Source organism: Daucus carota, chromosome 7, assembly GCF_001625215.2.
Source record: "Daucus carota subsp. sativus chromosome 7, DH1 v3.0, whole genome shotgun sequence".
Lineage (NCBI taxonomy): Eukaryota > Viridiplantae > Streptophyta > Magnoliopsida > Apiales > Apiaceae > Daucus > Daucus carota.
Window position 1 is genome coordinate 21,655,869 of NC_030387.2, and position 17,251 is coordinate 21,673,119.

At 34.5% G+C, this 17,251-nt stretch overlaps 2 protein-coding genes across 3 annotated transcripts; one reads left to right on the forward strand and one right to left on the reverse strand.

Moving 5' to 3' along the window:
* The first annotated feature begins 5,380 nt into the window (after positions 1 to 5,380).
* Positions 5,381 to 8,552, forward strand: LOC108196785 (inactive beta-amylase 9). Its single transcript, XM_017364221.2, has 3 exons — positions 5,381 to 5,707; positions 6,881 to 7,363; positions 7,474 to 8,552. Exons 1-3 carry the CDS (start codon positions 5,462 to 5,464, stop codon positions 8,341 to 8,343), a joined length of 1,599 nt encoding a protein of 532 aa, XP_017219710.1. The 5' UTR covers positions 5,381 to 5,461; the 3' UTR covers positions 8,344 to 8,552.
* A 946-nt stretch (positions 8,553 to 9,498) lies between these two features.
* LOC108193140 (tubby-like F-box protein 3) lies at positions 9,499 to 14,730 on the reverse strand. 2 transcript variants are annotated; one of them, XM_017359663.2, is made up of 5 exons: positions 14,200 to 14,730; positions 12,143 to 12,230; positions 10,683 to 10,812; positions 10,411 to 10,590; positions 9,499 to 10,154 (listed from the first exon to the last, which is right to left on the reverse strand). In XM_017359663.2, the coding sequence occupies exons 1-5, from the start codon at positions 14,419 to 14,421 to the stop codon at positions 9,683 to 9,685; spliced, it is 1,092 nt and encodes a 363-aa protein (XP_017215152.2). In that variant the 5' UTR covers positions 14,422 to 14,730; the 3' UTR covers positions 9,499 to 9,682. The 2 variants fall into 2 exon arrangements, with proteins under 2 accessions (XP_017215152.2, XP_063936875.1); XM_064080805.1 differs by having other exon boundaries at positions 9,499 to 10,157; positions 14,200 to 14,728.
* Positions 14,731 to 17,251: the final 2,521 nt, after the last annotated feature.

A 17,251-nucleotide genomic window follows, 5' to 3' on the forward strand; every position in this document is an offset into this window, starting at 1 on the left:
AACTATAGTGCGGAACAGAACACTTTCAACGAAAGTGCGGAACAGAAAACAATTTACAGGATTGTTCTTTGTGAATAACTTAATTGCAGAACAACCGGTTAAGCCTAATCTTGACAGAAAATCAACGAGTAACAACTTTGTAATCAATTACAAAGAGAAGAACAGGGAATAAATTAAAGATTCTTCAAACGAACGCTTAATCATAACAAACAATTACAAGTTTTTTACACGTTTAAAAGATAGTACACGTATATGATAACAATATATACACAGGTTTCAAATAAAAAATTAAAAAATTACAGCCGTTAGATTTCATTAAAATGAAGGGACCAGATAAAAGACTCCAATACTCCAAGTTAGTATGGTCTCCATATAACTTAAGCCACAGATCATATATACCCAATACCCATCACTCACAAATGTTTACTATAATATTTTGTTTATCAAACCAGTCACCAAGGTGCAAGGTGTCGATTATGATTCAACCGCACTCCCTTCACAACATGGAGAATCAAAAGCCTATTTCACTTGTTTATTTTCCTAGATCTTTTTGTTGGATGTATTAGACTAATACTGTTTTGCAAGCTTGCGTAAAGAAAACCGAGAATGAGATGTCCTAAAAAAGCTCAGAGTAGTATTGGAATATTTTTTACTTCCAGACTTTGGTTTTTAAGCGAATTTTTTTTTCTAAAACTTTTATTTTTATAACGAATTGTAAATGATTTAGAGTTAAAAAGACATAATAGAAATTAATTGGATATAATTTTTTTATAATTTAATTTACTTTTATGATTTTGATTTATTTTTATTAAAATATTTTTAACCCATAAGTTATACATGTATAAAAGTAACCGAAAAACACTTAAATGAAAATACTGGACAGTTGCTATAAATTACTGTCCATTTATTGATAGAGATCGTGAAAAAAAATTATTACAATTTAACCATCCTAAAATAAAAAATAAAATAAAATAAAGCAATATAATTTCGATGGTCAGTATGTGATGCAAGTTAAGGTAGGTAAGAGCATCTCCAAGTTCTATAATCGTTGGCTAAATTGGATTTGTAAGATATGATGTAAAATTTGTCGAACCTGTAAGACATTGTACTTCAATGGTATTGGCTATATTGGTTGGATATAATTTAAAAATAGTATGTTATTAATATTTAGATTGTTATAAATAGAATATATAGTTTAATATGTTAATAAATAATATGTAATCAGTGGGAAGTAGGAAAATAAAGAGTGCTGATATATGCACACCCTTAATTTATTGTTGCACACCCTGTATAATTCTAAGACCAAAATATCCCTGAGCAATATCATTCCTTTACCAGTTTCTCCAATTCATCATATATCATTCCATTTACTTTTCTTGCACTGTAACTTCACTTTGCTTAACCTACGCCTTACTACAAATTTTATTTAGGCTCTTAAAATTATTTTCACTACAGATATATTAGAAGATTGCTAAGAAAACTCGATGGTAATACCTTTAAAAAATTAAACCATATTCCCCTTCTATTATTGAAGTCCATAGGACTTCTAAGCTCCCTGCGAATTCAAAAAAATAAAATCAGAAGCATAGTAATGAGAGACCATGGTACTAGCTTGCAGTAACAAGACATATGAGCCAACAACAAAGATTCTGTTTCCAGTGGCTTGTGCCTAGAGAAAAAATTATCTTTTAGTCCCATAAGGAATGGTTTATAAACACAGAAAATGAATGCATCTATATAACTTTAGAAGGACCGTGTTTTAACCAGAATTTCGAGTTGATTACTAAGCAATTTAATCAATAAAAATATGCAAACAAAGTAAAATAACACAAGAAAATGGTGACACGAAAAATCCCCGAAGAGGAAAAAACCGCGGGAGGGTTGGAACTCTGCCAAAAATGTGTTTCACTATGAATGTTTGTTGCGTACAAGTAATGGAAAGTTGTTTGGGAGTAATATTCTGCCCTTTTCTCCTAATACATGTTGCTATTTATAAAGATAATCACTAACTAATTTCCCTATTTCTACTCCACGTGGGACTGTGGCCTATCTCATATAACAGTCTTCTAGTGCGACTGATTCAGTACTTATCCTTGCTATTTTCCTGCTTGACCACTTCTTCACCAATTCAACTGCCTGCTAACCGTTGCTTGCTCCCGTCATGCCATATTGTCACGTCCCGTCAACATGTCACGTCGCGTCATGTCTTTAATACAAGTAAATCAAAATTGCGCACTAACAGACTGCAGTCATTAACTCAAATTTAGAAGTATAACTTCTTTGTATAATACTCCTCCGTCCCAATTTATGTGAACGGGTTTGACTTTCACGGAGATTAAGAAAAAGGTAGTAAATGTAGTTGAAAAGTGGGTAAAGTGGTGGGACCCATCAATATTTAATAATAGATTTGAGATAGTGGAGGAAAGTAATGGATGTAATAGTGTTTATTTAATAAAAAAAAGTATAAAATATAGAGGTAGTGGGTGTAATAGTGAAAAATAGTGTTAAAAAATAGTAAGTATTGTAGGTTCATTTTTTTTGGGACGTCCCAAAAAGAAAATGAGATCACATAAAATGGGACGGAGGGAGTATAAGCGAAGGAGAAACACATGATCACAATGTACAAGAAGAAAGAATACTATAGCTACTAATCTAGGAGTACTATACTTCCAAATGGTAAGGAAAGGACAAAAGGACACCTTGCGAATAGAACTAGAAAGAAGAGTAACCAAACCAAACCATCCTTGAGAAGGAATGTGCAAGGATAATGGAAGAACATGCAAGGAGAATGAGAAAGACGTAAAAACGTATCATCCTTTCTAAATGGCATGTATTCAATACAAGAAATAAAAAGAAAAAAAAATGATGAATGAAAAATTACTTGTGCCACTCGAATTTTTCGGACCAGATTTGGTAGACTTGCGGGGATCGGATGAAATATTTATGCAATATGTTCAACACTATTTGATTTCAAATTGTGTTGTTGTACTGTGTAGTGGATCTTCCATGGTTTCTCAGTTAATTTCTTGTCGTTAACTTCTAAAAGCAAACTTCATATTGACACAAGGTTAAAACGGGTAAAGTGAAAAAGAATCGAGGTTATTCCAGACAAATTATTATTAAAGGGTGTGCAACAATAAATCAAGGGTGTACATATTCATGACCCAAAATAAATTGCAGGAGATGATGTGGAATTCGCTACAGATCTGTAGCGAATCGACAAATATAGTCATCCATAGCGGGATGACTATAATTATACACATGAGATTGCTGTGCTTGGAGTTCTATTTTTTGTGAATATTAGTTATAAAATTTAATTTTGAAAAACCACATGAATTTTTAGCTAAGAGTTTATGATGGTTGGAAATGCTCTAATGTCTTAAACCAGTCCCACAAATCAGAAAATAGATACAAGCATGTGACAAAATGAGTAGAAATACGGCAGTACTAGAAATTAGAATCACCGTGTTCGTTTCTTCTTATCCACAAATTTCCCTCTCAAGGCAAAACATATTTGAACTTGAAAATACTGAACTTGGATCCGAGTCCCAAATAGCTCGCAAACCAACTAGTGGCAGGCACAATAACCTAGACATGAGGAGTCAGCTCCAACTCATTAGCAAGGACTCCCCGTTGTTTTCTCAACCCTTCAAAGCTTATCCACTTGTGACTTGTCCTTCCTCCACATGACTCGATTAGAGTAACAAGTGGAGAAATAATAGGCAACAATGTTATGAGTACTTGGATGATTGGATCCAATTTAATTTGAATATAACTCTATTATGTGTACTTGGCAGAACACCATACACAATTACACATCAATGCAGATAAAACTAGGGCTGGCAATTTCGGGTTTCGGGTCGGGTTCGGGTCGGGTTGACAGTCGCGGGTCAAAAAATTTACCCAACCCGAACCCGACCCGAAAATTTAATGGGTCAGAATACCCAACCCGAACCCGACCCGCACTACCCGCGGGTAACCCGAACCCGACCCGAAAATTAATATTTATTAATAAAAATATTTTTTAAATAATAAATAAATATTATTTTAATCCAAATAAATTAATTTTTATTAAATTAAATAATTTTATATTAAATTTAACTAATAAATTTTATAAAAATAATAAAAATAATATAAATATATATAATATTTATATTATATATTAATTTTCGGGTAATTTCGGATCAATTTCGGGTAACCCGAATTCAACCCGAAAATGATCCGATTTTTCTGGGTTGATTTTGGGTCAATCCGAATTCGACCCGAACCCGAAAACCCCCAACCCGAATTCGTATTTTGCAGGTCGAATTCGTGTCGGGTTGTCGGGTCGGGTCCAGTATTGCCACCCCCAGATAAAACTAGTCATGTTCACGGGTTTTGGAGCCATGAAGTATTGGGTGGTCTCCACCTCTCTATTATTCTGCCAAATTATTTCAGCCACCACTATCATTTCATATGATTGAAGTTTAAATATTAAAATTTTTAGTTTTAGTCGACATTGAGTTGATTTAAAAAGCTTTAGTTTAAATATGTTTTCACTTTTAGAAAAATATATAAATACTTACTTTTTGTGAATTTTGATCAAATTTTTTGTGCTACGAAAAAATTGAATAAATAATAATAATATTATAAGGTGATCTTTTTATCAAGAAATTTATTTTCATATAATCATTAGAATTATGGACTTTTTAAGAAAAAATATTTTTCTTTTATAATATAACAAACGGTCATGGTCTCTATAATTAATTGTTGTTAATTTTATCATGTTATTCATAAATAAAAAATAAAATATTTGACTTATTATGTGAATGTAGGATAACCTCATTTTTCACCGTCTTTTAACCTTTTTATAAAAAGATTTATCATTTTATTCCAAAAATTATAATTTAATCAATTACCAAAGCATCTCCCGTAACAAAATAGCCAAATGATAATTCTAGTATTCAAAAGACAAAAATAATTAGTGAGACATGGGACAGATTCTTAACAGCAATGCAAATGCAAAACACAATAATGGAACATTTAAAAACTTACTGTATTAGTAAACAAACCTAAACAAAGTCTAGGGTCGGTGATACACTACAAAATGACAAATATTTAGATCAAGACATCTGATATGAAACGAATAAATTGTTAGAAATTTCAACCCAATTTGCCTACCATCCTCAATCTCCTCCTCCAATTAAAACGAAAACGAAATAAAATAAAAAGCGAAAATTAAAAAGAGAAAAAGGAAAAAGCGAAATCAATGAAAACGAGACGTTAATACAAATAATTTATGCGGTTCAACTTTATCGTCGTGTGAGCAGCTGACACGTGTCAACTATTTCTTCTACGCTTAGTTTAATCTGTCACCACTCCCTATATAACAACACACATTTTCACACCTCAGCGATCACAATTAACAACCTCTCTCTATCCAAACCAACCGCATATACATACTTCATTCTCGTTCTCAATAATGGAGTCTATGTCGATGATCGGAAACTCTCAGGCGAGCCTCGGGAGCTGCAATTCAGAGATAAATAGGCTGTTCAATTTAAAGAACGTTGAAAAGTGTTCTAAGAAGCTCCGAATTGGTTTTGGCGGGAGATTCAGATTGATAAATTGTCCGAAGAAATTGTCTCTTAGGGTTTCGGCGTCGAAACAGCCGGTCCCGGTGCTGCCGGAGAAATTTTCCGGCGAAGAGTCTGTGAATTCTAAGCCTGTAAGTTTCGATATAATACACTTCCTCCGTCGTATGTTAATGTGCATTTGCTCTAATTATTGTGTAAAGTTTGAATTTGTTTGAATTTTAAAAAATAATGCACGAAAGTATTCGGTCAAACACCCGTCAAGATGTGGTCAACACATCTCAAGATACTTTCATGAGTAATAGTTAAAAATGGAGAAATAATTGGGGACGATGAGGGTATTTTGTTAGTAACTGTTAGTAATTTTTTTTATAAAGGATTTTTTTTTGAATTATTTATTATTAGTTGACATGATATTTAAATTATGTTATATACTGGATTACTGGTAAAGAATTTATGCAAGTGTGAAATTAAGGAATCATTAGATGTTTCATGTTTGTGTCATTTATGCTGTAAATTTGGTGTCTATAAAATGTAACTGGATAGAATATTAGAATCTGATACATAATTTAGGATAGTATGTTATTATTTTTCATCAATAGCTGAGGCAACCTTAGAACTTGATCTCTAGTGTTTTAGAGCAAGTCCAACACTATGCTAAGAGGTTCCCTAAAAATATTATAAAATAATATGTCTTAGTGATTTAGCACAAGATTTAGCACATGAGCTCCAATAGTACTCCCTATATTCATTCCTTATTATTATAATAATATTAAATTTAAACAACTGCCATCTATTTGAAGAGGGAAATGATGGGGAGGAGAGAGGGAAATGAATATATTAATGATAAAATAGTTTAGAAGTGGCTAGCATATTCTAAAAATAGGGAAGGGGAGGCTTGTGCTAGTGATTTAGCACATCACTGGCATAATGTTGGAGTGCAATTTTATCCCATATTCCCTATTTTTGGATTTAAGACTTGATTTAGCACACATATCGGACTTGCTCTTAGGCATGAATCGGGTTTGATTTTGCGTATATATAAAAAAAAAAGAATCACAATTTTGGGTTTTTTATTTCCCAAAATCAACACCTAAATGTTGATTTTGGGTTTTTTATTTCCTTGATGCATCTCAGCGTAGTTTTAATTTTTGACCAGAAACCTAGAGTTGACTGCTGGAATGCTTTTAAAATGGCAATGTAAAAGAGTCCGTTTAGTCTTGATATTGATTCTTGATAGAAAATGTTTGCAGCTGCAGGACAATTGTGGCTAGGCTAATTTGTTTTTGTACATTTTGCTTGTGCAGAAAGATGGTGTGAAATTATTTGTTGGGTTGCCCTTAGATTCCGTTTCTGATTGCAATACAGTAAACCACGCAAAAGCAATTGCAGCAGGGCTTAAGGCTTTGAAGTTGTTAGGGGTGGAAGGAGTTGAACTCCCTATATGGTGGGGAATAGCTGAGAGAGAAACCATGGGAAAGTATGAGTGGTCGGGTTACCTTGCTCTTGCAGAAATGGTTCAAAAAGTAGGACTTAAGCTCCATGTATCACTATGTTTCCATTCTTCTAAAGAATCAAAGATTCCACTCCCTAAATGGGTATCTCAGATAGGTGAAGTCGAACCTAATATCTTCTTTACTGATCGGTCGGGGCACCGTTACAAGGAGTGTCTTTCATTGGCTGTGGATGATCTTCCTGTTCTTAATGGAAGGACTCCGACACAAGTTTACAAAGATTTCTTTGAGAACTTTAAGGCTTCTTTTTCGCCTTTCCTTGGTTCCACAATTACGGTATGAGACTGTTGCCTCAATATATTAATATTGTCATATTATGTAATTGGGATCTGGAATTCTGTATGTATAATTAGCTTCTGATGATTTCTACTTCATTACTTGTTCAGGGAATTTCCATTGGCCTTGGACCAGATGGTGAGCTTCGATATCCGAGTTATGACCAGCAATCCAAAAATTCTAATATTCGTGGAGCAGGAGAGTTCCAGTGTTATGATATAAACATGATCAGCAACCTCAAGCCACAAGCTGAGGCACTTGGAAATCCACTTTGGGGACTTTCCGGTCCTCATGATGCCCCAAGTTATGATGACTCACCAATTTTGAACAACTTCTTTAAGGACCAGGGGGGATCATGGGAGACGGCATATGGTGACTTCTTTCTCTCGTGGTACTCGAGCCAGCTAATAAGTCATGGTGATCGCCTTCTCTCACTTGCATCTTCAACCTTCAGTGATTCTTCTGTAACAATAAGTGGCAAAGTCCCTCTCATGCATTCTTGGTACAAAACTCGTTCCCACTCATCGGAGCTGACTGCAGGATACTATAACACGGATAAGAGAAATGGTTATGAAGAAGTCGTACAGATGTTTTCAAGGAATTCAAGCAAAATTATTTTGCCTGGAATGGATTTGTCAGATGACTACCAGTCAAATCAGACTCACTCGAGTCCAGAATCGTTGGTTGAACAAATCAAAACAACTAGCAGAAAGTGTGGCGTTGAGATCTCCGGGCAAAACTTAATGGTTTCAGGTCCTCCCAAGGGCTTTGAACAGATCAAGAAAAACTTGAGGGGCGATCAGGCGGTGGACTTGTTCACCTATCAAAGGATGGGCTCAGAGTTCTTTTCTCCTGATCATTTTCCTTCATTTACAGCCTTTATTAGGAGCCTAAATGAACAAGAATGGCTATTAGATGATCTGCCTACGAATGAGGAAGAATCTCGCTCTAGAAAGAATCTCCAGAAACAAACGGCTTAGTTTAATTGTAGTATGTAGCTGTATATATAGAGTGATGCAATTCTGAAGGTCCATCATACAAGATTGTTAAACCCAGTGGTACTGGAGTCTGGAATAGCAAAAAGTATGCTGATAAAAGCTGTATTTTTAGCTGAAAGTTGCTTGTACCAGGGATCAATTATGTATTGTACACATCTTTAAAGAGGTTATCCATTGTAATCATTTCATTACATTGAAATCAGCCAATCAGCAAGAAACCAGTCACGAGGAAAAGCAAATTTTAATTAAAAACTGTAGGATTCAGTTTTAGAGATAGTAGCCACGAAAAGGCCAGTCATTTCTTCACCACCAGAAGACACCACCTTTGGGGGAATCCCCTAGATATTCATGGTAAACAAGGAGAATAGTAATACAAAACGAAATGTTCCATATCACATACATTTACAATCACCAGATATCATATAGAAATACAGCACCGTCTATCCCTGTAGCTGCCTTGCAGCTTTTATAATTTGGCATTGATGGATTTTACATGGTAGCCCCTGAGAATACTGGCAATCATCTACAATAATTCATTGTTGGTCATTTGAAATATTGGGTCCGTTAGACGAGCCATGATAGCATGATAATATCTGTTTTGGACCAAACCAGAATAAGATTTTTTTTTGGACACTGCCCAAAGACCTCAGACTATGTATAATCCGGCTCTCCCGAAGTCCGTCTGGCTCCATCCTGGGGCGACCCATCAACCATTTTCTGAGGTCCATTGGGAAGCATACGTGAGATTTTAAGGAACGTTCCAACCGGATTTTGAAACCACTTATTCTGCTGCTAAGCGAGGCTAACTTCTAGTATGATATTGTCCGTTTTGGACCTTATCTCTCATTGGATTGCTTTTGGGCATCTCTCAAAAAGCACCATTTAGTTGGAGTGTTTTTTGAGTGCTTATATTATAGACTTATAGTTATCAACTTCTTTCACAATTGACGTGAAACAACTCGCGAAATCGACATGGGACAACTCGCAAACTCAACTTCTTCCATAAATTGACATGGGACAACTCGCGAAATCGGCTGGGACAAGTCACGACCGTGGAGCAACTCCTAGCATGAAACTTCTCTGTTCTCTGTGAAGAATTACCATTATAAAAGGCTAAATTCAAAATACAAAATGACATGTTAACAACACTAAAAATTGCATTTGAATAACAATGCACATAAGTTCAAAGAGTAGATATACAAGCACAATGCAAAACTGATTTTCGCATACATCTCATGCGTACATGTCTAGGAGTGCTCATGTAAATTTTGAAAAAATATACACCGAAAACAATATGCTCACAATCTCACGCTAGATCAAATCATTCACAAGCAATCTTTGTGTCAAAGCTGCTAAGGCATATGGCGAATGCCTGGAAAGCAGATATAGGGTAGCGGTAATCCATAGTAAATACATCTTTACCCACTTTACCAAATTGTATAATGACCTTGTCATGTTCTGGTCCAGCCTCTCCATCCTCAGCAGATGCCACCAGTTGAAAGTTCTTCACTGAAGCAACTGTAACACGTCCATTAAAGTTCAGACACCAGCACTGTAGTTGCTCATGCCATCTTGGGGACTTGTTTTTTAGAATCAGATGTGCGTCCTTCTGACCATTTAAAGGTACAGGTAAAAACTTTTCCATGCGACTTGATTTTGATCGGAAGAAAGAGAATGATGGAGGGGTTTCAGCACTACTATGCCGGAACTCAGTCTGTAAAGGAGCCACACCATCTCGCTTAATAGCTGAAGCAGGAATAGCATCCATAATACAGTGCATTCTTCTTGGGCCCCTGCTGGTTAAGTAAGTAGATCTAAGTACCATGTTTACTTTTCCATAAATGATATAACATTGAAAATGATACCACCAAGTGGACTTTAAGACTATATCAGGAAAAGTGGAACGAGAAATACTTGCCCAATTCAACTTCTTTAACAAGTATTTCTCCAAATTAAATTTTAAGCAAGAAAATTCAGTGGTGCTTAGTATATGTAATATAGCATAAGAACACACAGTCATGCACAACTCAAGGATAGGTATTTCCTTACCTGGAACCTAACATATTTAACTCGTATGAAATGTGGGCCACAGGATAGTTGCCAGCAGGAACAACAGGCAAAACTTGTTTTGAGGCCACAAGTCTAGTTGAACGACTCTTCATCATTTTATCACCAGCATGTGATGGTTGAGCGTCGTATATTACAAATTTGGTTCCCAGAAAATTAGATCTTCCCAAAAAAAGCAAAAAAAAAAAACAAGGATGAATCACTCCCATAAAACAGTTCAAGTCAACTGAGAACTATTTAAAGTTAGAACGCACCTTAGCTTCCCAATGTATTTACTGCTACCCTTTGACATCTCATCACCATGTAGAGAGATTATGTAATCCGTGACTGTGGCACGCCTAAATTTCTGAGCAGCAAGAAGAAACTTTCCGCTATCAGCTAATGCTGCCAGATTATATTGAGCAAACATGTAAAAGTTATCAGCAATAGAAAGAGCGCAATTAGGGAATGAATACCAACTATGTGCGTCCCACTAAAACAATTTTTTATCAAGTATTGTTTTTAAGGCTTAAATAACTTCTGACCACCGAAGTGTGACTCATTATACACACTAACCATGTATGTTTAAGAAAATCCAGTTCAACCATGCAAGTTCAAATAATCATACTCCCCAACCACAAACAAAAAAGATAAACCAAACCGGGGATGAGTGTAATACAATCGCTTAAAAAGAGAGTAAAGAGAACCAGTGGCAGGTGGGCAGTGTGCAACTGTGCACTGCCGAGAAACTCAGCTCCCATCTCTCCAGCCATCAAACGATGCCGATAAAGATCTCCCAAATTGTCCTCCAATACCACAACCCATTCTACTCAATGGAATCATCCCCCAATTCCAGCATTTCTCTCACTCCCACTCTCCTTCATCAGACCCCGTCTCCACAACTCCTCCAAAGTTGTTTTCGCATTCTTCTCATGGGCAAAAACACAGCCGCACTGTGTCCCAGATGCTGTGGTGTATAATATTGTGATTAATATTTTAGGGAAAATGAAGCAGTTTGATGTTGCGTGGCAGTTGGTTGTTGAGATGGATCAGTCAGGGAGAAAATCCAAGAGGAATACGTTTCGGGTTTTGATTCGGAGGTTGATTGTTGGGGGGTTTACTAGACAGGCAATTAGGATTTTTGAGGATTTGTGTTGTTTTGTTGAGGACAACGAGAACTACTCTGATATGATTTATTTGCTCGATACGCTTTGTGAAGGTCGCGACGGAGATTGTTAATAGAAAGAAGTTTGAGTTTGGGGTTAATGAGAGAATGTATACTGTTTTGATTTATGGGTGGTGGAAGGTAAATAATCGGAAGATGGCGGAGACAGGGGAGATGATTGAGGTTGAATTGAGCATTTCTGCTCCAGTGAAACAGCTTTGCAAGAAGCATAATTTTCCTTACATGAGCTTTTCATTCATTGAGGTTAATGTTACAACTCTCAAGACACTGAAGACTGCTGCAATGCAGGCCAGGGGATTGCTTACAGTAGCTCACAAGTAAGTTTGCAATTGCAGTGAACCACAAGTACACCACAAACACAGCATTTTTGGGTTATTTTTTTCGTTTATGGTCGGGGAGTACGATTATTTGAACATGCATGGTTGAACCGGATTTTTATAAACATGTATGGTTAGTATGTACAATGAGTCAAACTTCAACGGCAGGGAGAAATTCAAGCCTGTTTATAATGATGGCTTGTGCAATGGAATTCAGCAATTAAATGTTTACCTTGAGTTAAGTTGAGGAACAAATGATATGTATGAGTGGACCGACTCCTTTTTATAAAACACCTTATAAGAGATTCCCTTGGACCAGGCTGCAAGCAAATATGATAAAAGCAGAAGAATCATTCACCTTAACTTCAAAACAATGCAATCCAGCAAGAATATACAATTTTTGAATCCCTTATGATACTACAATTGTTAAAAGCAGTTGTAACTTGAGAAGAACATTCCTGATAGCAATATTTACACCAGCCAGCGAAGTTGGTCCAAGGTAACAGTGTCTATAAGTACGTTTTATATAAGCTACTCAAGGGACGTAGACAATATATACAGACAAAAGTGCAGGCAGCTTCTACAATCTCCGAAGCGATAAAGGATTCAATATAAGAAAAGAAAGAGACCAAGAATGGGAATGAAAATTGTTTGTAAGGAGACAACTTACTACAACTGCTAGACAAGAACACCAACTAGCTTTACACATAAACAACCTATTAGACCTCTATAACAAATATTAATTAAAAAATTTAAATTTTACTATAGATTAAAGACCCTACAAGACAACTTATATTGGTGCTGAATATTTTTTCCATCTTTTTAAGAATCATAAAACAACATAATGATTTTACTAAACTAAAACATATTATTATGAAATAAATCCATATTATAACATGTATATGAGAATAATTTTTTAAAAAAAAAAAATCAAATTTTAAAATAAGATCAAACGTTAATACATAGAAAGTTTTATATCTAAAAAAAAAATAGTGTAAATAAGTATATAAAAAAATGATGATGTAATCAAATAAAAAGGCATTATACTTCAACCAAATAATAAATTTAATGAATTTATTTAAACCCCATGCTTCACACGAGTCATGAGCTAGTAAGTCTAAAGTACTAATATAAAATTGGAGGAAGATGAGGTAGACATTAATAGATAATGGTAGTGGATCAACAAATATAGAAAACCAAGTGAGATTATGTAAAAAAATTATTCTTGTGGTTGGAGAAGGCATTATATATATGTATTATCCATATGAAGTGCCAACTAGGATTCGGCTAATGGATTTATATGGGTTGAAGAAGCTCTAGTACAAAGTTTGATGATAATATGATATCAATAAGCACACATTTAAAATTAGCGAAGGTAGTTTGGCAGATCCAACATCATCCCGAGTCCCAATTAAGCTTTTTAATATAGTAGAACTCCAACAATCATATAACGCTAAAATTACAAAGATAACCATCAGTAAGTCAGTAACTAGATTACCTAAACACCATCAACCATAATCACATGAATATACCATCCAAGATTGAGAGTTGATTTTCCTATTAATGTATTGCCCCCCAACTAAGTGTTTTTACATTCACTACATTTGAACAAATCATTAACACACAGGCATGTTGCATATGCTCTTCCTGACTTCTCCAAAGTCCCAACAAAATCTAAACTAGAGCTTAAGCCCATTTATTAGAGAAGAGTTCAGATTCTCCTTCTATTCATTATTCTTTGACAAATGTCATCATAGAAATTTTGTGCACTATTTTTTCTTAAGAAATTTCTTTTCTCCTGCCTATTCATTTTCCTTACAAATGTCATCATAGAAATTTTATCTCCCTTATTTCCAGTGCACTATTCCTTCTTAAATCCTTTCTTTCCCTTGGTTCCTGGTTTTTCATTTCATTCCTCCCCAGTTCCAATTCATCCAACCAAGGGAGAGATAGTATCTTAAAAGGTATCATCATCCCTAAATTGGACACTAGGGTTGGGTATATAATGGAAGGGGATCCTAGTAATCAACTCCTCATTCCAAAAACTAAACTTGCGCCATCTTAAAGTATTGTCGGAGTGGTAACTCCATACAAACAAATCCAACAATCTTTTAGCTACATGAACTCCAATAACTATGCATACAAATCATAAAAAAAAAAAAAAAAAAAAAAAAAAAAAAAAAAAAACATCTCAACAAATCCTCAAAAAATATAAAAAACAACTCAATTCACAAAGAACTTCATAAACGCTAACACAAAACACAGAACAACACTTACAACTGAATATACCTGCTTAATAGAAATCGGAAATGTCAAACTTCCGGTCAACTCCGGCAACTTGACAACCTCCTTCATAATACATCTCCAGCTCTTACAAACTCCGGCACAAGCAACCACCGTCTTCCTCATCGGCCAATCCTTCTCCGTCGCCTCAATCCTCACCAACACTTCTCTCAGCAACTCCTCCGGCATATCTGCCCAAGAACACATCTCCGGCGAGCTCAATTTCATTTTCTCACAGCTTTTGAGACAAACCCACCTTGTAAAATCACTCAAAATCACAAAATATACGAAAAAGATCTCAACTTTATGGGGTTTACTATCATTCCAGCACACCCAGGTTTAATTATATGATATGTTTATTGTATTATAGTACTGCTATTATTTTAGTATCTAATCAGCTTTGTGTGTGTGTTTTGTACATTGGAATTAGAGATGGGACAGGAAAGTTGGGATGGGAAGAAGATTAAGATAGGAATTGTCAGTGATTGATTTTGATCCTTTTTAAGACTATTTTAGTGTCAGCTTGGTTGTGGTTGTGGCCTCACAAGAGCAACATGTCCTATATTTACTTTTATAATTTTCACACATTAATATTTGGGGTTATAATTTTATTATTTCATGTGATCATGAAATAAATATATACTCCTCGGTTTTGACGGAATTTTATATTTTGGAACAGAGAACTCGGTTATTTATATATAAAAAACTATAATATTTTCTTTTTCTGTTTATACTTTTATTAAAAGATAATAATTTAGAAATATTTTATTAAACATATTTTATAATAATGTTAAAATGAGTGTCAATCAATACGAAAAATTGTATAAAATGATTGGATAGAGAGAGTAATACAAAGAGAAATCCTGAAATATAAAATATAAAATGATTGGATAGAGAGAGTAATACAAAGAGAAATGCTGAAATATAAAAATAAAAAGAGAAAATAGATTTTTTCGTCACCCAACTTATTATTTGTTTAGAAATTTGTCATCGAACTATAATTTTTTTCTTTTTTGTCACTAATGTTAGGTTCGGATTTTTTTTAGCCACTAACATTTGGTTCGGATTTGATTATTAACATTATGTTATTTTTTTAGTATTATTAAAATATAGTGATAATCTGCAATATATTATGAAGATCTTATATACGTGTATACTTTGTATATACTACTTCATATGTCCTCTAGATAGTTCAACTTGGAGGAGGAGGGTGTGACATGTATTTTAAGACTCTTAAAAGATTTAGCTTTATAATTATTTTATTTTTTTTAAATAAAAGTTACTCCCTCCGTCCCATTTAATTCTATACACTTTCCCTTCTGAAATGTCCCACTCAATTCTATACATTTCAAAATTTTCCCAAATTAGTTAATGGGTCCCACAACTTTCTCACTTTTCTTTCCTTTTCACACTACTTTTTACTCCACTATCACTCTTTTACATATTAAAAATTAATGAGTCCCACCACTATACCCACTTTTTTTTCTCTTTCCCATTATTTCATACTACTTTATACACTTTTCTTAGTCTCCGTGCCCATTTCATATGTATATTATTCAAGGGGACGGAGGGAGTATGATAATCTATTGTCTATATTATATATTGTTTCATAAAAATTAAGGTTAGATGTCATCTACACTTATTTATACTATTGTACAAAAATAAGGACGAATACTATAAAAAAAAGTAGACAATAGACATTTATAGAATTTCTTAAACTTTTTTTTATTTTTGAAACCAAGAGAATGGTTTCAGCTTGAAAGATCAAAGGAAAGAGCCTCCAACAAACACCTAGGAGGAGACGTGAAAATAATATGGGAATGAACTAAACAAGGGAATTAGCTAACTCATGAGCTACCCTGTTAGCATTTCTCCGGACAAAATGAACTATAACCTGTGGCATGTTGCACAGCTTCTGTTTGCAATCTAAGATTACATCACCTACTTCCAGTAAATTAACTTTCTCACTGTGATAGCTTTGACCGCAAGTAATGAGTCTGACTCCAAAACAACTTCAGTACCATGCACTTGATGCACTTTAATCCATGACAGTGCCTCACTAATGCCAATAGTCTCTGCTTCAAAGACAGAATCTGCCATAGGAAGGCTAATACTCTTGCCGGCAACGAATGAACCGCGATGATTTCTCATGATCATCCCAACTGTAAAAGTGCTTGCATTCGGAAAAACAGAGACATCTACATTTACTTTGAGGATGCCTGTATCTGGACAACACCATTTACTCTCAGTACTCTGCATTTCTGCATTTGATCGAGAGGGGGGAGATACTTGAATTTTCTTTGCTTCAAGCCATTCCGCATACATTTTAAAACTACTATCCATGGCAAAAGCAGGAGTAACAGTTTTATCATCCCACACGCGTTTGTTTCTCCAAAACCACACACCCCACAAAACAATACAAATCTTCACAATTTCATCAGAGAGAGCAGAACTGATTTTACCAAAGAGCCATTCATGAGCATACTCCACGGAACTTCTTAAACTTGATTTGCGGTTTATATGATATCTAAATTGGTGGTTGAACTCCACAAAAATATCGTATCACTTAACTCGATTTTGCTTGAAAATTGATTGCATATGATAAATTGTTTGAATCCATTGATTTCAGATTGATGATTTAATGAATTTTTAGAATTCTAATTATAATTATTCTAGATTTTACCGCTCGTTTATGTTATTATTACTCCCCGGTCCTCCTCATTTTTTTTATAGTTCTTTTCCGCTGCTTGGCACGTATTTTTAGGTTACTACTTCTTATAAAATATAGTTCCATAATTTAATTTTGAGATTTTCTTTTTTGTGTATAAAAATTCTAATGATAAATTTTTATTCAGAAAAAATTTAAAATAATTTATTAAACTAAATCTTTAGGAACTTTAAAATACATGTCAAATCTCGTCCTCCAAGGTAAACTTGGCAGGGCACATATGAAGTACAACATATAAAATTAGATCACCATAATATTGGAGACTACCATTATGTTTCAATAATGCTAAAAAGAATAATATAATATTAATAATCAAATCCGAACCTAACG